General features: G+C 49.1%; 1 protein-coding gene across 4 annotated transcripts in view; it reads right to left on the bottom strand.

The window, feature by feature from the left end:
- Positions 1 to 24,310, bottom strand: part of gabbr1b (gamma-aminobutyric acid (GABA) B receptor, 1b) — a 166,288-nt gene that overhangs the window by 105,894 nt on the left and 36,084 nt on the right. For all 4 annotated transcript variants that reach the window (XR_015111107.1, XM_086192479.1, XM_086192480.1 and 1 more), the window contains exons 2-6: positions 18,106 to 18,189; positions 12,382 to 12,446; positions 8,426 to 8,564; positions 7,325 to 7,510; positions 6,456 to 6,473 (exon numbers count right to left, since the gene is read on the bottom strand). Coding sequence is in view for 3 of the 4 variants with exons in the window: in XM_086192479.1 (XP_086048605.1) it covers positions 6,456 to 6,473; positions 7,325 to 7,510; positions 8,426 to 8,564; positions 12,382 to 12,446; positions 18,106 to 18,189 (492 nt within the window). In the remaining variant the exon portion in view is untranslated. The remainder of the gene's footprint in view (positions 1 to 6,455; positions 6,474 to 7,324; positions 7,511 to 8,425; positions 8,565 to 12,381; positions 12,447 to 18,105; positions 18,190 to 24,310) is intronic.

The following is a 24,310-nucleotide window of genomic DNA, read 5'->3' as shown; positions in this document are numbered from 1 at the left end:
GAAGCCTGAACCACCTCCACTGACTCCTCTACCTGGCTCCTCTACCTGGAGGAGCAGCAGCTCTACTCTGAGTCCCTCCTGAAGGACTGAGCTTCTCACCCTGTCTCTAAGGGAGAGCCCAGCCTCCCTGAGGAGGAAACTCATTTCGGCCGCTTGTGTTCAGGATCTTGTTCCTTCAGTCATTACCCAAAGCTCATGACCACAGGTGAGGGTTGGAACGTAGATTGACAGGTAAATCGAGAGCCTCACCTTCTGGCTAAGCTCCCTCTTTACCACAACAGACTGGTTTAGCACCCGCATCACTGCGGACGCCGCCCCAATCCGCCTGTCAATCTCCCGCTCCATCCTACCCTCACTCGTGAACAAGACCCCGAGATACTTAAACTCCTCCACCTGAGGCAGGACCCTCCCCCCCCCCCCGACCTGGAGTGGGCAGACCACAATTGTCCTGCGATGGACTGGTGACCTGTCCAGGGTGAACCCCGCCTCTCACCTGTAGCTGCTGAGATAGGCTCCACCCCCCACCACCCTTAACAGGAAGAAGAGGTAGAAAATGGATGGATGATTGGAAATAATTTAATTGATCTTTTTTTTTTGTATTGCATTCCAAATTAAGCTTTGCTTTTTATTATTAGTCATGTAAAAATGAGCAACCAGGGACTGAATGCATATCCAGGTTTTAGCTCGCTGGCTAGTCCCACACCTGTGAACAGGACACACACGATCACCAGGATGATAGTATTCCCTCACTGTGGTGCTCACAGGTAGGAGGTGGGGGCCTACGGGGAGAGATACACGGGGAGTGCAGCCTTCATTAAAAGATGCTAATGCCTGCTGCTGCAGATGCAGGCCTTCATTCCAAACCACTGGTAGCTGAGCAGACTAGAGCCCTGCACCAGGACGCGCTCACAGCTCCAGACGTGGTGCTGCCCGCATCATTCCTGAGAGCAAGCCACACTCAAACCTCTCACTGCCTGACTGTTGGGAAGCCGCTCAGGGAGAAGCAACAGCGAGCAGTGGTCCTGTAAATAATACATGTACTAGTTGTTTACCAAGCGCTTGCTAGCTCGGGACTTTGACCTTTCTGGCCTAATGGGAAGAAACAGGAGTGTGTTCACTGAGGTGTTTCCTCATTATCTGCAGAAGAGAGCCATCAGTCTGCTGCAGCTGTCAAACAAGCCTGCCAATAAGACCTTCAGGAGTCTCTCACACACACACACACACACACACACACACACACACACACACACGCACACACACGCACACACACACACACACACACACACACACCAGGATCATTAGTGTTTTAGTGTTGAGTCTTGAGGGAGCAGCCATCATCCCTGTTCATGAACAATGTGTCTCTAAGACACATTTAACATTTACCTGCTTTCACGTCCGGTAAAGAACACTGAGTTGTAGTATTATAGTAATATGAGCAGCAGTATTAGTAGTATTATTGGTGTCAGTTTTTCAGTCGACAACATGATAAACTAGTGAGTGTGTTGAGGACATCAGAGACATCAACTGTGTTGATTTGGTCCACTTGTAATCAGTTAGGAGACGAAGATTCAACATGAACATGAGATCATAAATATTTCACCTGCACGCGTGTCCTAAATCATGACAACTGTTTCATAGTCCATAGTCAGGGCCAGCCCCAGGTATAAGCAAACTAAGTGGCTGCTTGGGGCCCTGAGACAACCAGGGGGCCCAAGGCCACCAGGGGGCCCCAATCATGTGGTTTTTGTTTTTTGTTGTTGTTTGTTTTTATCAAAGATACTAAATATCTTAAAGAAGTGACAACATGATTTAATGAATGAATGAATAGTTCAATACAAGAAAATTCTGAGGCAGCCTGGTGGAGCAGTGGTCCTCCCTGTGGCCCCCCAGCAAGAAGGTTGTGGGTGGAGCCCCGGCTGCAGCACGGGGTCTTTCTGGGTGAGTCTCCATGTTCTCCCTGTTCCTGTGTGGGTTCTCTCTGGTACTCCAGCTTCCTCCCACAGTCCAAAGACATCAAGAGGGGACCAGGTTAATCCAGACTCTAAATTGACCGTAGGCGTGGCTGGGAGAGCCAATGGTTGTCTGTCTCTATGTGTTGGCCCTGCCATGGACTGGTGACCTGTCCAGGGGGAAGGCTGCTGGGATAGGCTCCACCCCCACCACCCTGAACAGGAGAAGAGGAGAACATGGAGGGATGTAAATGGAAAATTCTGATTTTATGGTCAATATACCTGCCATCGTGCACCTCAACCCCCAGACCCTGCCTCCGGTTTGTACCCACTCTTCCTGTCCACATCCGTCTGTGGCCCGGAGACCAGAGTTCATAATCCATTAATACTTGATAATGTAACATTATAGTGGGACATTTGTGTCAATAATCATCAAGCACAGTTTTCTCCGTGTGGTGATGGTGGTGTTGGGGGGCCAAAATCAAATTGTGCTTAGGGCCCCCTAATGGCTGGGGCGGCACTGTTCATGGGTGTTATTTTGTTTAGTCTTGTTTTGTTCTTTTGAGGTCAAAAGTTTGATATTTGCAGGAACGTATTAACCTAAAAAGTTTCACAATACACACGTATGATGGATGATGTAGAGATGAAGAGATAGCAGGTGAGTCTCAGTTAAAGATCTCAGTATACTTCATGTACTTGGTCTCTTTAATCTCTCTCTATTGTCTTTAATCTCTCCTCTCTATAGTCTTTGATCTCTCCTCTCTATTGTCTTTTCTCTCCTCTATATTGTCTTTAATCTCCCCTCTATTGTCTTTAATCTCTCCTCTCTATTGTCTTTAATCTCCTCTCTCTATTGTCTTTGATCTCTTCTCTCTATTATCATGTGACTGTAGGAGATGCTATTGTGGCTGTTATCACTTCAGTGTCAAGTGAGAATGATGAAGCTGAGAGAATCTCATTTCTTAAAAAAAAGGGCATGAATTAGCTGTGGAGCGGTTTCTGGTGGAGGGTTCATGAGTCGCTCTAGACAGATGAAATACATTTTTGTCAATAAAGTTCTTGATGGCCACAGCTGGCGTGGGACAGCGCTCCACCGCCAGGAAGGTTGGGCATGTTCAGCTGTCGAAGTCCAGTTTGGCTGATGAATCACAGTGCAATAATGATCATCTCTGCTGCTTATGAGACAGAGACGGGGGGGGCGGTGTGTCCCCTCGGCCGGCAGCAGAGAACTCAGTTGGAGTCAAGAGGACTGGAACGGGAGACTTTCTTCCTGCCTTGTTCTAACCAATCACCCAAAGCCATTTGCCAGGCAGATTCAGGACATAAATCACCTGCTCCCTCCATCTCCTGCGATGTCTAATCTTTATTTCACCTTGGAATATCCACCATCGCTCTTTTCCTCCCCCGTCACCTGTTTCTCTCCTTCCTCTGGGCTTCCTCATACACATTTTCTCCCTGCACACCTGAAAATCTCTGACTGACTGTGACATCGACACAGCCATTAATCAGTGTACACGAAGCTGGAGGATAATCCTGGCGGAGGCGCTCACAGCAGAACTCTGCCATGGCAACGCATCCGACACACGCAATCACACCCTGTTGCTTGTCACACAGCTTCGCCTTCCTGAGTTACACTCCTGTATTCAGGCCAAAGTATCACCGCCACCCGATGTTACAAGAGCGTCTTTGATATCTGTGGACTTGTAGCTGCAGGTTTTGATCGGCCGTGGACATTCATGAAGAGAGCTTCATCACATCCAGACGACGAGCACCGCTCTCCTCCCTCTGACAGAGAGCTGAAACATGAGCTCAGATGAGGAGGAGGTGTCTCCTGTTGGTTTTATCGGCAGCACATGTGATCATCGCACTTCTCTGTCCATCTTGTTTTTTACGTCTGCTCAACCATGTAGGAAGTATTCTGTTTCCAGCCTGAAACCTTGGAGATGTCTTCCACATGCGTTCATGTATACTAGACAGAAACCCTTCAAACAAATGCTGAGACCAAAGTCTAACCTTGTTCGTGCTGAACAAAAATCTATAATCACCATTAAAAATCCCTTTAACACCTCCTACCTTTCATGAAAAATTCCAGATGAAATAAGCAAGCTCATATTTTTCATTTTCTCATGTTTAACTGCTAGAAACAAGATGCGCCAGATCTGAAAGAGAGAGGAGGTTCCAGAGATATCACATTCAAGAGGCCAAAAGAAGGTTGTGTGAGGTCACAGTGACCTTGACCTTTCCACCTTTGACCAGCCAAATTTGATAAGTTCATTTTCAAACAAGCCTCCAATGAAGAAACCCCCCTGAGGTGAATGGGTCGTATGTTCAGACAGACAACCTGAAACAGAAGGGGTCCGGTCTGAGCGGGGGTACGATTCTGGACCTTCAGACTCCAGTACGGCTCTGTCTCACCCCAGACCTCACAGCACGACAGTCTGGAGGTCTCCCTGCGTGTGACGCTAACTCATTCTCCCCATCAGTTAAAGAACCAGCCTAAAATAACACATGAAACAAACCTCGCGTCGCCAGCAGAAATGATTCTAGCACAACAGCAGGACCAGAAAACTGGGAAAAGCTCCGACTAACCTGGAAGGTAAAAAAATGTCAGCTCACATCTGACAGAACACTGGTGATGCTCCCCCAACACAAAGCCCCCGGCCGTGAGCATGAAGGCAGCTGACTGATCCCTGTTGCTCTGCTGCTCCCAGCCGGCACACAGCACCAGACAGGACCCAGTGGCCTGGTAGGAGACCCAGTCCTGCAGCTATGAAGGTTCAATTGTTGATGCTGCACACAACTTATCGCAACGAACAAAAACTTCCTGTGGAATTAGAATGACTTCTCGTCATCCTCCTGACCTTTTTGTGCTGTTGTGTTCATTTCTGTTCGTGTGAGAGATAGACAAGGGTTCATGTCAGTTACATGAAGGTTCAAGTCATTTGGGAACCGCGAACACATTCAATGAAAGCTCACAAACCAGCAGACCTGAAAGCTCAAACATCTTTTACTCAGGAGGTTTTATCTTTATCCTGGTAGTAAAATCTGAATTATTTTTCCACAGTCAAACAGTCTGATTGCTGTCAGGTGAGAAAATAACAGCTCTAATTTAATCAAACTCCCAACTATCCAGCACAGCACTTGGCTGTTGCTTAGTTATTTGCAGGATATTACTAAAACCGCGGGTGGTCATGTGACCTGAACAAAGACACATGAAGCTCTCAGGATTAAATTCCACCCACGCTTCATCTGGGATAAGGCAGCTCTCCCCAGTGGAGGTGGTGTAACATCGCCACCATGAGGCACAATGGGGGTACTGTCTGGGAACTGCTCGCCAACTGAGGCTTTTCTTGGTGGTCATATGAATGTCTCCACCCCATGAACGCTTCTGCCATGAATCACTGATCAACGAAACAGTGGAACTGAGGAGACCTTTGGCGTGACCCACGGGGTGGACGGACGGTTGTTGGAGAATCCAGGAATACTGGTGGGTTGCGGCTGCGTCTGGGGCGACGTCGACATCAGGACTCTGGGACTGTCGCTGAAGATAATTCTTTGGACTCAGTCTGAGATGTGGGATAATCAGGCGACTCCCTGGCTCTTCAGTGTGCGGAATGACAGCCTGTCTTAGTCACCATTGCTGACCAAATCCACATGAGCAGAAATGCCATCCAGATGTTGTGTATTGAGCCCTGCCCTCTGCTTGGGAAGCTGATGTCCATCAGAGCTGAAAGTGGCCAACAACCCCGGATGTGTCTGGGCATGCATGTGGTCGTCTGCAGTGGCAGAGCCACGACCTGGACGGTGCTTGGGAAGGATGAAAAAATGAAATGTCTCCACGCTGCTCATCAGAGGTCATCGAGGTGTCCTGAAGCTTCAACATACACGGTCTAAAAACCGTCAGTGAGCATTGAGGCTCAAAACGTGAGCTCAGAGGCGGAGCCGTCAACATGCAGTTGGGGAGAGGAAAAGCAAGGGCTAAAATATGACATTTCTAACATCCACCTGCAGAAGAAAGTTAATGTTGAAGACAAATGTTTCTGTGAAATATCTTGAGTGCCTGAAACCTTCTCTACACTGGAACATGGGTGAAGCACCAAAAACAACAACAACAACAAAAAAACACAATGGAAAACTGGACATGTCCACAAGAGTCCGTATTTTACACGCAGGCTCTTTGGAACAAATGCTCGTCGTCCATCGTCCCCAGAACCAGATGAGACAGACACACTTGTCCTCTGCTACATTAGCCGAGACCTATGCTAGTTAGCTTAGCACAATGAATGGCAGCAGGTGGGAAGTGTTAGCATAGCATAGTGAGCATTAATAGAACCAGTGTTCTGTTTCAAATTCACTTTTAAAAACTATCAAAAATTACAAAATGTGGTCCTTTTAGAAGCAGACAGGGGGCGCAGTGAATCAAAGCACCTCAAAACGCCAGCACGTTTCATTTCTAGCAGGATGATGTCATTAAACGTCATTGGAATAAAAGGAAAAAGTTCTTACCTTTGTAGTGTCGGTTATCTTGAGAAACAAAGGAGACACAAAACAGAAAGCCAGATTAGGTTTTACAGTAATTTAGTTTAGAGAGAAACCACCTTTGTAAGAGCCGCTGAGGTGCAGGGTTCCATTAACACGAGAGTAATTAACTGCTAAAATACAGTAGGACCCATCAAACTCTGTCAGCCATCGTTTCTTTCTATGCGCTTTGAACCCTGAAGAGGAGTTACAGTCCACCATCACAGTGAGACGTGCAGCTCCTCGCTGCCGTCCGCCGGGTGTGTGGTTCCCTCTGAGCCCCGCCGCCGTTTGGGAGGCATCAGCGTACTGAGTGTGTGAAACTGCTGTTATGAACAAAGATCAGCACGTGTGGCAACAAGGCAATTGTAGGACTAACAAGCCGTTTCACTAGGTTTATTTCCCTGGAATTATTTTGTGGAGTGAAATTTCTGGCTCAGGGGACAATTCAGGCAGAAGAGGGGTGTTGGCTACCCGATACACACGGAGTAAAAACCTGAGGACACTGAAATCGCGATGAACGCTTGAACTCCTGTTCAAAGTATGAATCACATGAACGAGAAGAATCGATATGAAATGCTGAGAATTTCGTGGGTTTCAGGCTTTAATGGAGTTTCAATGATGGAGCCTGAAGATGCTTGAAACAAAGAGAGCGTTTCTGAAGGCCCATTGACTTAGGATGGCAAAGACCTGCAGGAAACGCAGAGTATTCCAGAAACAGTGACAGCGATTTTCTGAATGTCTTAATGTTCAAAGAGAATGTCTACGTTGAAAAGTGAGGAAGAAGAAGAGGTCTGAGAAAGAACAATACTCATAATAGGCCTGCAGCATTGAGACCAAGTCCAGGAGCGACTTACAGTGACACACAGGCTTGGGCGTGTCCCACTTTCCCATCTTATTGCACTGCGTTGAGTTGCGACCCATCAGGATGAAGCCGGGCAGACAGCTGTAGTGCAGCACTGTCCCCTCCACTGGGGGCCCCAGGGGCCATGAAGACACACGGCCATTTTCCAGTGACGTCCACACTCGAGGACACAACAGCACTGTGACAAAGACAGAGACTTAATTCGGTACATGTTCTTCTGAGAGATGTCCTCTGGTATGAGTGATGGACACTGAGGAAGCTGCTGTGGGCGCAGTTTCAGAAAGAACCACTGGGAGGCAGCAAAGATGGACATTTTAAATCAGTGCAGACTTGGAGACTAAAATACAAATACACACAAATGTGAGCATACAAACAGGCCGCCACCAGAGACTTTAGAGGACATGCTCGTGACTGACGGACAGTGAGTGCAGGACTCGAGACGGATCGAAGGGCTGGTTGGGTTCCTTTGACTGAGGACAGGGACGAGCGGCACCAGGCAGCTTATGAATGATACGAGACACAAAGTTCAGCGGATGTTGATGAGCTAACGCTGCTATGTTAGCTGATATCACGGCTGTTATTCCTGCTGATCTGCTCTGTCTGACGGGGGGGGGGGGGGGTCTCAGCTGCTCCTCCCCCCACTCTAGCCGCTCATGACGCGGGGGCTCCTCCTGCCTCAGAATTTCCCCGCAGCAGATCAGAACTTCACCGGCATGTAAAACTTAGGCAATACAAGGATTGTGTTGACTGAGGTGGTCCGTCGTCATGGCGACTGAACTATGAAATCAAAACCTCCTGGAACTAAGAGCGTCTAACAGGAATGAGAGCACGCTGACACACGCTCCCCTTCTGTCTGAGCGTCAGCTAATGAGTTAATAAAGAGATCTTCTCACTAATGACCCAGCATCATCAGTCAAGTGACCGCACCCTGCTGTCATGCAGCGACACGCTCGTCTGGACGGGCCTGGAGGGAGTCGCTCCTCGCCAGCACGCCCACGACCACGGGACTAGTAACCAGTCGTAAGTTCCAGCGAGTCAGGAGATGGAGTGATGAGTGCTGAATGAGCGGAGAATCCGCTGCGAGTGAACTCACAACATCTGCTGTGCTGGTTCAGATCCGTCCATGTGCCGTTGGGCAAACACTTCCTGACCTTTGGTCCCAAGATCACCCTGTTGCCTCTGCAGATGTACTCGATCTCATAGTCGACAGGGAGAACCTGCACGCTGCGAATCTACACACACACATGCACACACACACATGCACGCGTGCGTGCACGCACATACAGACAGACAGACAGACAGACAGACAGACAGACAGACACACACACACACACACACACACACACACACATTACCATCAGTACCAGTAGACCTGCACTGATGTCGCTGTGTTGTTCCAAACAGGAAGTGTCGTGTTTGTGAGAACCGACTCTACTGTGATGTCACGCTGCATGTTGAACTCTAGTTGATTGACAGGAATGGGGGGGGGGGGGGCAGTCAGTTTCCCCATAGTCACAATTGATCCCAGAAGAACAAAACCATAACGCTCAGCAGATAAGAGGAACTTGAAGCCACAGCTGCAAGGACGAAGGTAACATCGGCTACCAGGTGTTTCTGTCTCAAGCTGATTGGTTAGTTCATGTGTATGAGGTCCTACGTTTGATCTTTAAAATAATAACCTACTCTGCATGCATGTTCCCGTGGCAATGGACCCTGCAGAGAAGCGTTAAAGCTGAAGGCAAGGCAGTTTTCTTTGTAGCCTGTTTCCACCACCAGTTTGTCTCCAGGCTTCATGGCATCATAACAACATCCTCTGCCCTCAGAGCCTCACATCGACTGAGGAGAAACTCCATAGAAAACCTTTAACAGGGAAAAATGGGAGAAACCTCAGGGTGAGGAGGGGAGGAGGATCCCTCACCAGGAGGGACAGACGGACAGGAGATGTTGTTACAGACAAGAAAACAGTTTATAACACAGAATGGAGGAAACATGGAAATGTTAATAACAGCTGAAGAAGGAAGCTTCTGGAAGGGGAGGCAGGGAGAGCAAGCCAGCTTGATGGGGGACTGGATGGCAGACTGGTTCATGGGAGGGGAGGCAGGGAGAGCGAGCCAGCTTGATGGGGGACTGGATGGTAGACTGGTTCATGGGAGGGGAGGCAGGGAGAGCAAGCCAGCTTGATGGGGGACTGGATGGAAGACTGGTTCATGGGAGGGGAGGCAGGGAGAGCGAGCCAGCTTGATGGGGGACTGGATGGAAGACTGGTTCATGGGAGGGGAGGCAGGGAGAGCGAGCCAGCTTGATGGGGGACTGGATGGCAGACTGGTTCATGGGAGGGGAGGCAGGGAGAGCGAGCCAGCTTGATGGGGGACTGGATGGTAGACTGGTTCATGGGAGGGGAGGCAGGGAGAGCGAGCCAGCTTGATGGGGGACTGGATGGTAGACTGGTTCATGGGAGGGGAGGCAGGGAGAGCGAGCCAGCTTGATGGGGGACTGGATGGTAGACTGGTTCATGGGAGGGGAGGCAGGGAGAGCGAGCCAGCTTGATGGGGGACTGGATGGTAGACTGGTTCATGGGAGGGGAGGCAGGGAGAGCGAGCCAGCTTGATGGGGGACTGGATGGAAGACTGGTTCATGGGAGGGGAGGCAGGGAGAGCGAGCCAGCTTGATGGGGGACTGGATGGAAGACTGGTTCATGGGAGGGGAGGCAGGGAGAGCAAGCCAGCTTGATGGGGGACTGGATGGAAGATTGGTTCATGGGAGGGGAGGCAGGGAGAGCAAGCCAGCTTGATGGGGGACTGGATGGAAGACTGGTTCATGGAAGGGGAGGCAGGGAGAGCAAGCCAGCTTGATGGGGGACTGGATGGAAGACTGGTTCATGGGAGGGGAGGCAGGGAGAGCAAGCCAGCTTGATGGGGGACTGGATGGAAGACTGGTTCATGGGAGGGGAGGCAGGGAGAGCAAGCCAGCTTGATGGGGGACTGGATGGAAGACTGGTTCATGGGAGGGGAGGCAGGGAGAGCAAGCCAGCTTGATGGGGGACTGGATGGAAGACTGGTTCATGGGAGGGGAGGCAGGGAGAGCGAGCCAGCTTGATGGGGGACTGGATGGTAGACTGGTTCATGAAAGGGGAGACAGGGAGAGCGAGCCAGCTTGATGGGGGACTGGATGGTAGACTGGTTCATGGGAGGGGAGGCAGGGAGAGCGAGCCAGCTTGATGGGGGACTGGATGGCAGACTGGTTCATGGGAGGGGAGGCAGGGAGAGCGAGCCAGCTTGATGGGGGACTGGATGGTAGACTGGTTCATGGGAGGGGAGGCAGGGAGAGCGAGCCAGCTTGATGGGGGACTGGATGGCAGACTGGTTCATGGGAGGGGAGGCAGGGAGAGCGAGCCAGCTTGATGGGGGACTGGATGGTAGACTGGTTCATGGGAGGGGAGGCAGGGAGAGCGAGCCAGCTTGATGGGGGACTGGATGGCAGACTGGTTCATGGGAGGGGAGGCAGGGAGAGCGAGCCAGCTTGATGGGGGACTGGATGGTAGACTGGTTCATGGGAGGGGAGGCAGGGAGAGCGAGCCAGCTTGATGGGGGACTGGATGGCAGACTGGTTCATGGGAGGGGAGGCAGGGAGAGCGAGCCAGCTTGATGGGGGACTGGATGGTAGACTGGTTCATGGGAGGGGAGGCAGGGAGAGCGAGCCAGCTTGATGGGGGACTGGATGGCAGACTGGTTCATGAAGCTCCTCACTAACCTGCTAGCAACACTTCACACGCTCTTTACTGTGCGGCCGCCAGCAGCGAGTGTTTCTGTTGCCGCTGGCGGCCGCCTTGGCCAGCAGCTGCTGTCTACACCAACCAGCATCAAGCACCGATCACCCACTTCAGTCGAAGCCTCCAGCCTGGGGAGGGGGGGCGGGGCGTCACATGTCAGTGAGATGAGCCTCATTATACCTTGTGTTTCACACAGCAGATGAGTGAGCTGTCAATCACAGCTGTCAATCAAAATCCACACAGCAGAAATCAAAGCCTCCGATGAGCCTTATGAACTTGGATGATCACTAACACCCTAATCAAACCAGAGGTTCTCAACATAGGGGGCAGGACCCCATGCAAGATCAAAGAGACAAAAGACAGTTATGCTAATTGCCATTGACATTAAACGCAGTAGAACCCTGACTGTCATGTGATCACTGAGCCTGTGGACTGAACCAACCCACGGCGACAGAGAACCTCCCTGCTGATGCCCCCCCCCCCCCCACCCGGTCAGCACAGCAGGAAGGTTCTCTTCAAACCATGTGATGATGATGTCACTCTGTTCCTTGACCTAGAGCTGATCCCACTGGGATCTCACACCACAAATGCTGTGACTCCAACTGGTTGCAAAGAAACAAAACTTTTGAATGCTGATACTAACAATGATTTATTTATATATATTATTTATCTGTGTATGTTTTGTGTGTATCTTAAACTGAAGGAGCAGCTCTGCAGGCGTCTTGCTCATGGCCACTAGGGGGCCATGCAGACTCATGCAACATCTGCTGGACCAACAGCACATCCACGGTGAACCGGTGCTGCTTCTTGGAGTCGGCTGGAACCAACATAAAATTAACCAATTACTGTATTCACACAGGGATACTGTCTGTAACAGGTAGTGGGAGTAGTACTGCAGTGATCTATAGTAATCACTTACTCATCTAACGAGGTTTTACTGAGTCAGAGAAGCTCTCAGCTAAGAACGGCTTCAGAGGAGAAAATCAAAGTCGTCTTTTCCAACGTGTGTGTGTGTGTGTGTGTGTGTGTGTGTGTGTGTGTGTGTGTGTGTGTGCAGTCATCGCTGAACACCTGTCCTGACTAGAAGTGCTCATGCTCGAACTGCTAGTATTACTCCTGTTAGTACGAGAGGTACTGAACATTTCAGTGTCTAACCACCAAGTTAGATATAGAAGGAGAAATCCTGCTGCAGTACCGCATTGAGGTGACAATCCAGCGACTTGAGGTACTGAATGATGGCAGTGCAGTGTTCACCAGAGGAGAGCAGCTGTGTTCCTCACCTGCTCCTGTGTCAGGCCTCTGTAGCGGATCCCTCCATCTCTAGGAGGACGGATGATGGCGCAGCCTGGAAGGGAGACACATGGTCAGGTGGGGCACCAGGAACCTGCCCGCCATTGAGCAGCTGTGACACACGGTTGCTGTGAAAACCACAACCCTGCACTGAGTTTTTAAAGAAAGATATTTTCTCCCGGTTGGTTCCATTGTTGTCTACACATGGATTAGTCCAACTCTGAAAAAGTCCCCCATAATTGAATTATTCTGCTGCTTGAGCACACTTTTTCATCTGTTAATCAAAAAGATAAAATAAAAATGAGTGTTAATGTATTGTCTTTGCTCCTGATGATCATTTTTTCCTTCCATACATTTTTCAGAGCCCACTGGTCCCTGAAGGAGCATGAGAGGAAAGCTAAGACGTTGATGGGGGGAGATACAGAAGAGCTTCTCTGTCGGAGGACGAAAACTCGCTGAAACTCTCAACCTTCTCACCAGGCTTCGATCCTCCAGTTCTTCACCAGCTGAGATCAGAAGAATAAACTTGCGTACCGATGTCCTTCCTCATGCAGCAGTCATGAAACTGCAGCCACCAGCCTCTGTGCTAATACGAACACCCGCCCAGGAAGCTGATGTCATCACCCCATGGATCTTCTTCTGGAGGCTGGAAATGTTTTACATTCTCATCCTCGGCTAATGAAGGCTGAAATATCAAAATGAGAAGTCTATGCAGTGTTGATTATTCTGACGGTGGAAACCCGTCGGGGACGAAGGGGCCTAGTGTGACGGCTGAGTGGGTTGCAGGGCTGCGCTGGTGCTGCGACACCACGGCGTGTCAGCCACTGGTTGTTGCAGAGCTGGTTTTAGTCTCACCACAAGTCTTCAGGCGTTCCAACACAAGCGGTCCGTGTGCACGCCAAGCGCATGCAAATGCAGTGAGCAGCTGCTGCAGCCTGAACACGTTAGTGGTGCTGGCAGGAATTCGTTGCATTATTGCATTTATGTCAAAGGGTTAGGTTCTTTATTCCCTTTTTTCTAGTAATCATGAACAGTGACACGTTTCCTCTTTGGGGGCAACTTTTACCGGCTTGTAGTGTCTACATTTTTTTGACACATTTTCAGTGGAAGTGTGTATGTGAGCTTGGAAGAATGCCTTTTCTTTTCATCTACAGATGATATTCATTGATTGTTTGAATTTTTATCCAAAAACAGAAAACCAGCTGGCGGCACGGTGGAGCAGTGGTCCTCACTGTGGCCCCCCAGCAAGAAGGTTGTGGGTGGAGCCCCGGCTGGAGCACGGGGTCTTTCTGGGTGAGTCTCCATGTTCTCCCTGTTCCTGCTGGGTTCTCTCTGGTACTCCAGCTTCCTCCACAGTCCAAAGACATCAAGAGGGACCAGGTTAATCCAGACTCTAAATTGACCGTAGGCGTGGCTGGGAGAGCCAATGGTTGTCTGTCTCTATGTGTTGGTCCTGCCATGGACTGGTGACCTGTCCAGGGTGAAGGCTGCTGGGATAGGCTCCACCCCCACTACCCTGAACAGGAGAAGAGGGGGAAGATGGATGGACGGGTGGAGGGAGGGAGGGATGGATGGAAGGGTGGAAAACATGCCTGAGAGGAGTTCAAACAAAAATGTTTCTCTATTTGCACAAACTGGTGCCGCAGCGCCACCTGTTGACCATTTGGCAGGACACAGGAGGTCCAACAAGCGATGGATGGATACTGATGTTAATCAGGCAGCGTGTTGCAGAGATGCTCAGCACTTCCTGTTTCTGCTGCAATGTACAGGAAGTTGATTTGTTATCATCTTGGCAGTTGTCTATGTGCAGATGAGGTTTTTATCTTAGAGGAGGGAGGTGCGCCTCATGGAGCCCTTCACGTCGACAGAGTTCCTCCTCTAGGTGGCGACCTTGGCCCTGTTTTCAGTAACCGCCATCAGCAGGCTGGTTTGCAGCACTCATTATCCACATCAGTGATTTTTCTCCTGTAAGGCAGCAAGCGTATGAGCTTTGTGCTTGTTGCTGCCAGCAGGGCTGGTTTGTAAGCTGAACGATGGTCTCACATAAAGGAATTGGATGCGGCTGCAGTTTGCGGGCCAGCTGGGGCCTGGCTCGCAGGGAGGAGACACATTTGCATGTGGAGACTTTCGGAGACTGGTGCGCTTCAGGGCTCGGCTCCAGAAAGACAACAGTGCTGTCCCAAAGACACCTGCCTCAGAGGTGCTGCGTCTGCACATGCTTCAGATTAATCAAGGCACTTTCATCAGGATAACCAGCGATTAGCTGCAGCTACGAGCAGCCACTCCTTCTTCATTTGCAAATAAATGGCATCTCTCCAAGCTGTTCACCTCTCCACCACAAAAAACCCATGAGCCTGCATTTCCTCATGATCGGTTCAGAGCCAAGCAGCTCAGCTGCTCTGTTCACACCATCTCTGTTTATGGAACTTTCAGGATGTAGAAAGACACTGAAGCACAAACCCTAACGTCCCTGCAGACACACGTGTCACTGCTCACCTCTCGTCCCATGTGAGCCTCATGTGCATTTACTGACACTGTCGGTGCTTCAGTCCTTTTTGGCTCAGTCAGTGAACGCTGCACGGTTCTCAGGAGCTTTTGTTGTTCTAGTGACTCCAGATCTCAGATGCTTTTCTGTGCCTCTCTTGTCTAATAACTGATAGAACAAACACTTTTAAACACACATGAACTCCAGGAACTTCCCTCACGGCTCCATGTTGGAAGCACAAATTCAGTTCATGGGTAAAATTTCACTCAGATTTGGAGAGCAACTGGTTCTCTGCTCCAGGATCATCACGTATCAGGTCTCATGTGATGTGCAGGGACACAGTTAGCAGGCAGAAAGACAGAGAATCCTTTTTACTTTATATTTGAATAAACACAAACTAGAGCTGGGAAACTAAATCCCTGTCGAATCTTTAGAAACTGCACCACTTCACTGGTTGAGGAGGCTCCATCACACTTATCCTGAAGAGCTGGTTCCAAAATAAAGGCACTGTCTCCCTGCAGTGGTCCGGCGCTGGTTCTGTGACAAGAGTACTGTCCACATCTCTGTCTGTCCACTGTGGTTGCAGACTGTTTCAGCCCTAAAACACTGAACAAACCAGGTAACACCAGCGATTAAAAATGCCACAGCCTGTCACATGACCAAACACTAAAATTGAAATACTAATAATCCACCCGTCTCTTTTGTAGCTCTGTGCTTTGACAAGCAGATGAAGGATTTCCAGGCCTCGTCCCCCCGGCCTGAACCTGACCTGCACACAAAGCTCTACGCTCAGAGTCAACCTGAAACTGAACCAGCAGGTTCACATCTGGACTTCTTCTGGGCCTTCGGGGACGCGCAGCTGTTGTGCACCCGTTAACACTGTCCTACCAGCAACAGCAGCACTGTCGGATGGTCCAGCTGCAGTCACAGAGGAAAATTTCCTCCAAGTTTGTCTTTTGCATTCGTGGCTTAACATTTAATTAGTTAAACACAGGAACCGTTCTGAGATGCTCCTCTTAACCTTTAGAGAGCTCCTTCTCTACACCAGGCTGAGCATCAATAATCAGATGAGATTCAGGAAACTTGGTGATAAATGAGAGAAAATCATCTTCGATGTAGCTCCCTACACTCAATACTACCCCCTGCAGCAGTCATTCCTTCATGCTGGACCTCTGCGTGCACGTATGGAGGTTATTTCTCATCCTGTCAGGGAAGTGTGTCTGGAACGTTCGCCTGGTGCAGGTTTCTCAGCGGCTGCTGACAAAGCAGCTTACTGGAATTCAGGCTCCAGACTTCAGCAGCAGAGAGCTTCTCACCAGAAGAGTTCACGCGTGATAGACCTCAACAGAAAAGTAAAAAAATCTGTGTGGAGTCAGTCTGACATCTCTGGACTGAAGCCGAGCAGCCTTTGAATAAACCAGGTAACTGTGGTGGACAAATACAGACACACGGTGAGAAATATGCCAGAAGAATGATGACAGACCCTTTGATGGAGAGGTCAACGCAGCTTTGATGTAGATGGGGGGCGACTTTGATGCACACGGACCAGCTCCTTACTTCACACTCTGGCCATCAGCAACCCACGATAGCACGTGAGAATCAGCCGGTGCTGGGAGGAAACTGGAGCCTCCTCTGTGTGCTGGCATTTCCTGCAGAGCTTGATTTCACAGAAGCAAGATCAGAAGCGTTTCCCCGCGTGTCTGATAATCCCTCGTCCTCCTACGCGCTCGGCCGCCACCCTGGGGAGGAGTCCACTCAGGTGCAGGCACAGTGCAACAGCTAATTGCCAAACACTCACTGAAATTCTCACCCAAGCCAGGAAGGTTCACTCGACATGACTCCCATAGCAACACCCCCCACACACACTCACCCCATCCCTCCAGACCGCCACCCCAACACTGGGCACAAAGAGGAAATGACAGGCGACTGATCTGACGGCAGGTTTATGTGTTTTACAGAGATGTGACATCTGCCTCGGAGCATTAGCGTCAAAGCAGGAGCTCCATGTAGATGCGCCAGGAGGAGCGCTGGGAGCTCACCACACACTCATTAGCCTTCTCAACGTGGGGCGGGGTTGGCCTGCCGGCCTGCCAGCAAACCAGCCTGTTAGAGGAGGGAAATGGTGCTTGTCCACAACGAGTCTCAAGAGCTGTGGCAGCAATTTCATGCTCAGAGGCTGAGTGATCCGAGGAAGGAGGAGAGCCAGAGACACGACGGCAGAATAACCAACCAGCGCATGCAGATCCTCAGGGCTGCGCTGCTGGTTGCTCCAAATTAAATATATTATTTATTTTAAAAAACTAATTTAAGAATTATATACGTGTTGCTCATTTACTCATGGACCTTTTTCAAGACAGCCATCAATGGAAGCCAATTAGAGAGTTTTAATAAAATGATCATGTATAATTCAAAAAGAAACCGTGATCCCACCATAATATAATCGTACCACATCTGTAAGTGTCATCAGAGTGAACCTGAAACGCCGTGTCTCATCTACTTGGACGTGCTACGATCATATTGTCTGTGTGATATGGGGTTAGTGAACTTTCACAGATGCAACCTGCTGCACAGTTGAAGAACAAAGCTCCCTGTCAATGAAAGTACGCTGTTTCTCAGCCAGAGTCGTTGCCGTTTGTGACGGCCGCCTGCCTCACTGGGTCTGCTTATGTTGTTTTTCCCCATGTATGATGTTGTGTTGTTTCCCTGCAGGCCTCAGGAGGAGGGGCCAATCAGTCCAACTGGGAGCACCTGGCCAGTGCTCCAGGGGTATAAAAGGCTGGCTGATCAGGCCGCTTTCTCTCTTCCTCCACATGCCCGGCACCCTTTGGTTTGGTTGGCTTCGGCCATCTTAGCATTTTATGTTCACACTCTCCACACCATGTCACACACATACACCACTGACGACACACCTCGTAACTGTATTGAGTATTTTTAGTTATCCTTGCTTTTGTTAAATAAACGTATCCATTTCTTCATAAACTACTGTGTCTCTCCCCTTTTTGTCATGGCTCCTGAGCCGAGTCATATACATGCATGTAGCGCCAGAAGATATTCATGTGATGGAAAATGTCCACATGTCAACATGTGTTTGATTCTTCGATCACATACAACAGAGGAAGTGAGTTCTCTGGGCTGGTAGACAGCACCAACGCAGACACAGTTGTTTTCAGCAGACAACTCAAGACATGGTGTGTCAAAGACAAACAAGTGTGTGAGACAGTGCAGTTACCAGCAGATGTGTTCGAGGCCGACACGCTGAGGAAGGACAACACGCCAGAAGAGAAGAGAAGGAACGACAGCAGCATCCCTCCACCTGAAAGACAAACAGAGGGAAAGTGAGAGGAGGAAGCTGACAGCAGCGTCTAATCCAGACTCTCCCGCCGCTGATGCATCCGCAACACTTTCATTCAGCCCATTTCTTTTCTAGTGGTCATTTTTTACTGCAGTAGAACACCAGGTGGAAGTGATGACATTTTACTGAGCATCCGTAGACGCACTCCATAGTAAAAAGCCTTCATTTTTCAACATTCCAGAATATAGGTGTTTGACATCAAGGAAAATGCCCCTCCACACACACACATCCTTGTACTTGTATCTTTGTGAGGACTTTCATTGACGTAATACATTCCCGAGCCCCTCCCCCTAAACCTAACCTGAACCTGACCCTAACCTTGACCCTAAACCTAACCAGAACCTGATTCTAACCTTGACCCTAAAACCAAGTCTTGACCTTCAAACTGCCCTTTGAAGATGTGAGGACCGGCTAAAATGTCCTCACTCAGTTGGTTAAATACGTATTCTAGTCCTCACTATGTAGCAAGTACAAGCACACACAAACACACACACACGCACACACACACACTCACACACACACACACACACACACACACATCATTCATTCATTATCGTATCCCATGATGTCAAGCCTGCCTCTGCTATTTGTGAGTCTTCATGCGGCTGTAGAGTCCAATCCGTGAAGCTCACTGTCTGCTACAGACACAGCAGGTGAAAGCCCTAAATGGGAGTGCAGGTGTGGCTCTGGCTTCATAATAAAAATAATAATAATAATAATAATGCATTTTACTTATAAGGCGCCCTTCAAGGCACTCAACAATTAAAATAAGAGTATTATAATTAAAACATGGTAGAATAAAAAACAAGTAAAAGCACAGAGTTGGCAGCAGAGCACCGAACAATGGAACATTCAAAGACGGTATGCGAGCCCGAAACAGATGGGTTTTGAGGTGGGACTTGAAGAGGATAATGGCGTCTATATTCCTGATGTCAGGGGGACTTTCAGAGGTAAGGGGCAGAGCGGCCGAAGACACTCACCCCCATGGTGGACAAAGTAGGAATGTTGATGTGAAGGTGGTCAGAGAGAGGACTGGAGGAGGTTGAGGCTGGCCTTGAATATATGAAGGAGAACTTCATAGTTCATGCAGTGTTTAATGGGAAGCCGGTGGAGATGTTGTAGAATGGGAGTGACGTGACTGATGGATGGTGTTCTGGTGATGATGTGGGCAGCTAAGTTCTGGACCAGCTGAAGTTTGTGGAGGAGTTTGTGTGGGAGACCAAAGAGCAGGGAATTACAGTGTCCATAGGGGAAGTGACAAGAGAGTGAACCAGGATTGTGGTGCTATTGGGAGTGAGTGAAGGGTGGAGGCGGTTGAACACTGAATGGTGTTGTTGATGTGGGTATGGAATGATAGGGTGCTGTCGAGGACGACGCCCGGACTCTTCACCTGAGGGGAGAGGGAGACCGAGGAGTTGTCAATGGTGAGGGTGAAACTAGGATGTTTGGAGAGGGTGGACTTGGAGCCAATGAGGACTGCTTCAGTTTTGTCAGAGTTTAGTTTAAGGAAATTAGAGGAAAACCAGGATTTGATTTCCTGTAAGCAGACAGAGAGGGAGGAGGGTGGGAGGGTGGTAGTGTGTTTGGAGGAGACGTAGAGCTGGGTGTTGTCCACGTAACAGTGGAAGTGAATGTTGTGTTTATGGAAGATTAAACCAAGTGAGAAGAGGTAAATGATGAATAGGATAGGGCCAAGGACAGGGTCTAGGGTGAATAGTGGCTGTTTTTGAATTGAAAAATGACATCAGGGTGTTACAGTGGTCAGTGGAGTAGAAGTGAGGGGGAAGGGAATCTGGGGGGCGCAGTGAGTTGTTGACTATGGAGAACAGGGCCCTAGTCTTCCCTGCACCAGCAGTGATTAAATCCGAAAATTATTGGGATTTGGCTGAGGAGATGGCATCTTTATAATGGAGGATGTGGGTGTGGTGTAACTGTTTGTAGATGGTGAGACCAGTTCTTCTGAACAGCTGCTCCAGCTGGCATCCTTTGGCTTTCAGCTGACAGAGGTAAGGGGAGAACCAAGGGGAAGAATGGGGAAACGAGACAGTCCAAGTTTTGAGAGGAGCAAGAGAGTTCAGCAAGGTTTGGAGACCATTGTTGTAAATGGAAACCAACTGATCCAGGGTGCATGGGAAAGAGGTGGTGGGGAGACTGTCAATGCCTGTTGTGAGGGCTGCTATATTAATATATTCTTTATATTGTGGAAGGACATGACACGTGACTGTTGGATTGTGGATAGTGACAGAGACAAATTGAATGAAACAAGCATGTGATTCGAGATGGGGAGATCGACAGCGGAGGAGTTAAGAGGAGAGACACCAGAGCAACAGACCAAGTCCAAAATATGACATTTAGAGTGGGTAGGGAAGTCAATGAATTGACGGAGACCAAAACAATTATATTTGATGAGAGTGAACAGATGTGGGTGAGAAATGTAGAGAATTCATCAATGTGGTCCTTATTATGTTTGGGAGGATGGTAAATATTGACGAAAACAGTTGGAGTGGGTCAATTCAGTTGTAGGGTGACAGATTTGAATGACAGGAACAGTGACAGGGGAGACAAGACTGCTGCCTCCTCCGGAGAGGCGGGGCTGGCTGATGTAAACAAACCCAGGTGGAGTAGACTCATTCAACTGCGAAAAGTCGTTGGGTTGCTACCAAGTCTCCATAAGGCAAAGAAAGTCATACTTGCAGTCGAGGAGGAGGTCCTGCAGTAGTTGTCCCTTGCCAGTGAGGGAACAGATGTTAAATAATCCAAGTTTGATGTCCCTGAGCTGAGAGGCTGGCATTAGCCAACCTGGCTAGGCTAGCTAGCGCACTGTGGTCCACCTTCCTGCAGGTATTTCCAGGAAGGTGGTGGCGAGAAGATGAACAGAGGAAGTTGATAGGAGTGGAGTCATCAATGTGGAAGCTTCAACAGGCTCTGCGGTGGGTATACCTCCGACAGGGAAGGTAAGCGATGTCCGGGAAGTGGTGGAGTACCGGAGGGGAGCAGACCGGTGGAACTGAAGTTGGAGGAGCTCCACACTCAAATATTGGATCGATGTTGACACTGGATTTATTAGGAAAGACAAGACAGTCCCAAAGAGCGCAAAGCTCACAGCGAGTTTGTAGATACACATGATAGCCAGGCAGGTGGTACGTTCACCGGACAGCAGGAGCCGTGGCCAGGTGAGAGGAGCCGACATGCTACAGCCAGGTACATTTGAACAAACAAAACACAGTACTAATAACACCGATCGTATTGACAGAAAGACCAGGTTAAAGAGCGGCAGCTAATCGCGCCAACATTCACTCAACCAGAAGTCCCAAGTTCATGTCTCCTCAAGCGTCTCCTGGTCCACTGATAGCCTCAGTCCTCCTCAAGATTCTGCACCCCTTGTTGATAGAATTGCCGCCAGATGAAGCATTAGGCGGCAGTGTCCTCCAGTTGGTTCTGGTTCAGGCTATACTTTTTTATGGTAGTCTTCAGTTGGTCTTTGTTTTTTTTGTGCAACCGGCCAGCCGGCAGCCAAGACGTAGCTGGCCATACAGCACCTTACAGGGTAGGCACTCCCTCGGCATCCTGACCACATGGCCAAGCCAGCTCAGTTGGTGCTGGGCGACAGTACATACTGATGCAGTTGGTCTTGCGGAAGATTTCAATGTGGGGCACTCGATTACACCAGGTAATCCCCAGGATACATCGAAGGCATCTGATGTGAAAGGCCTCGAGCAGCTTGAGGTGGTGACTGCACAGAGTCTATGCCTCACAGGTGTAGAGGAGAGTCGTGATGACACCTGCCAGATAGACTGATAACCTGGTGTGGAGGTTTGGTGTCCAAACTCCACTATGGCCAAGACCAAAGAGCTGTCAAAGGACACAGAAACAAACTTGTAGACCTGCACCAGGCTGGGAAGCCTGAATCTGCAGTAGGTCAGCAGCTTGGTGTGAAGAAACCAACTGTGGGAGCAATTATTGGAACATGGAGGCCATACAAGACCACTGATGACCTCCCTCCATCTGGGGCTCCATGCAAGATCTCACCCCGCGGGGTCAAATTGATCACAAGAACAGGGAGCAGAAATCTCAGAACCATACTGGGGACCTAGTGAAGGACCTGCAGAGAGCTGGGACCAAAGTAACAAAGGCTACCCTCAGTAACACATGACACCGCCAGGGACTCAAACTGCTTAAGCCAGTACAGGTCCAGGCCCATCTGAAGTTTGCCAGAGAGCATCTGGAGGATCCAGAAGAGGACTGGGAGAAGGTCGTATGAAACCAAAATAGAACTTTTTGGTAAAAACTCAATTTGTCATGTTTGGAGGAGAAAGAATGCTGAGTTGCATCCAAAGAACACCATACCTACTGTGGAGTATGGGGGTGGGGGGGCAGGGCATCAGGCTTTGGGGCTGTTGTTCTGCAGAGAGACCAGGACAACTGATCCGTGTAAAGGAAAGAATGAATGGGGCCATGGATCGTGAGATTTTGAGGCATGGAAGACGAAACGTGGCTGGGTCTTCCAGCATGACGATGATCCCAAACACACCGCTTGGCAACGAAGGAGTGGCTTCCTGAGAAGCAATTCAAGGTCCTGGAGTGGCCCAGACAGTCTCCAGATCTCAACCCCATAGAAAATGGAGAAAGATGCTGTTGTTGATGTGGGTATGGAATGATAGAGTGCTGAAAAAAAATAGAAAGGAGATCTGCATGGATGAATGGGCCAAAATACCAGCAACAGGGTGAAGACTTAGAGAAAACGTTTGACCTCCGTCATTGCCAACAAAGGGTACAGAACAATTTATTGAGATGAACTCTTGTTATTGACCAAATATTTATTTGCCACCATAATTAGCAAATTAATCCATTAAAAATCCTACAATGTGATTTCCTGGATTCTTTCCCCCCATGCTGTCTCTCATAGTTGAAGTGTTCCTATGTTGAGAACTGCAGGCCTCCCATCTTTTTAAGTGTGAGAACTTGAACAACTGGTGGCTGACTAAATACTTTTTTGCCCCCTGTAGATGGATGGATGACAGACGAATGGATGGATAGATTGACATGATTTATCTCAGAAGAGAATAACTTTCACAGTCCTTGTTTTTGACTTCATCCCTGCAGTGACTGAGAAATCGTCTCATCCACTTTTAGGTTTCTGAGCATCGACTCCATCTCCCTCTCACCGACTACTAATGAGGCCTCGGCTTGGCTGAGAAACATCACTATGGAGCTGTTAGCTGTGCATTTAATCTGCTTGAGCAGTCCTCATTTAGCATTGGTGCTAAGATGAGCTCAGGTTAGTCCCAGGACTTTGTCACAGAGGAGTGAGAGATAAGTTACATGGAACATGGAAACATGTTAGGAGACATATCAGGGAACATGTTAGGAGACATATCAGGGAAAATGTTAGATATATCAGGGAACATGTGAGGAAATGTGATGAAACATGTCAGGGAACATGTTAACTTATTAGCTTGTCATGGTCTTCCTCAGAAGGAACATCGGTCTCACTGATATCGTGTTCCTGACAAGAAATTTGGTATAATACTGAGTGTGTGTGTGCATGTGTATGCATGCATGTGCCTGTGTGTGTGCCTGTGTGTGCATGTGTATGCATGCATGTTTGTGTGTGCCTGTGTGTGCATGTGTATGCATGCATGTTTGTGCGTGTTTGTGTGTGCATGCGTGTTTGTGTGTGCATGTTTGTGAGTGTGCATGCTCATTTGAGTGCATTTGCATGTATGCATGTGTGTTTGTGCATGGGTTTGTGTGTGCATGTGTGCTTGTGTGTGCGTGTTTGTGAGTGTGCATGCTCATTTGAGTGCATTTGCGTGTATGCATGTGTGTTTGTGCATGGGTTTGTGTGTGCATGTGTGCTTGAGTGTGAGTGCATGTGCATGTGTATGTATGAGTGTTTGTGCCTGCGTGTGCATGTTTGTGTGTTTATGTATGCGTGTGTGTGCATGTGTGTGTGTGCGCGCGCAATGCTATTGTTGTGGACAGTCAGTGGGCGAAGAGAATCAAGAATGAAACACATGTAGATGTGACACTGAGACCCTGGAGGGACGTTTCAGAGAAACAATAACCCAAAATAACATGG

Source organism: Aulostomus chinensis, chromosome 22 (genome assembly GCF_037954235.1).
Source record: "Aulostomus chinensis isolate RoL2024-O1b breed Wild chromosome 22, RoL_Achi_v1.0, whole genome shotgun sequence".
Taxonomy (NCBI): domain Eukaryota; kingdom Metazoa; phylum Chordata; class Actinopteri; order Syngnathiformes; family Aulostomidae; genus Aulostomus; species Aulostomus chinensis.
Note: the sequence above shows the minus strand (reverse complement) of the source record. Positions and strands in the feature narration are given on the sequence as shown.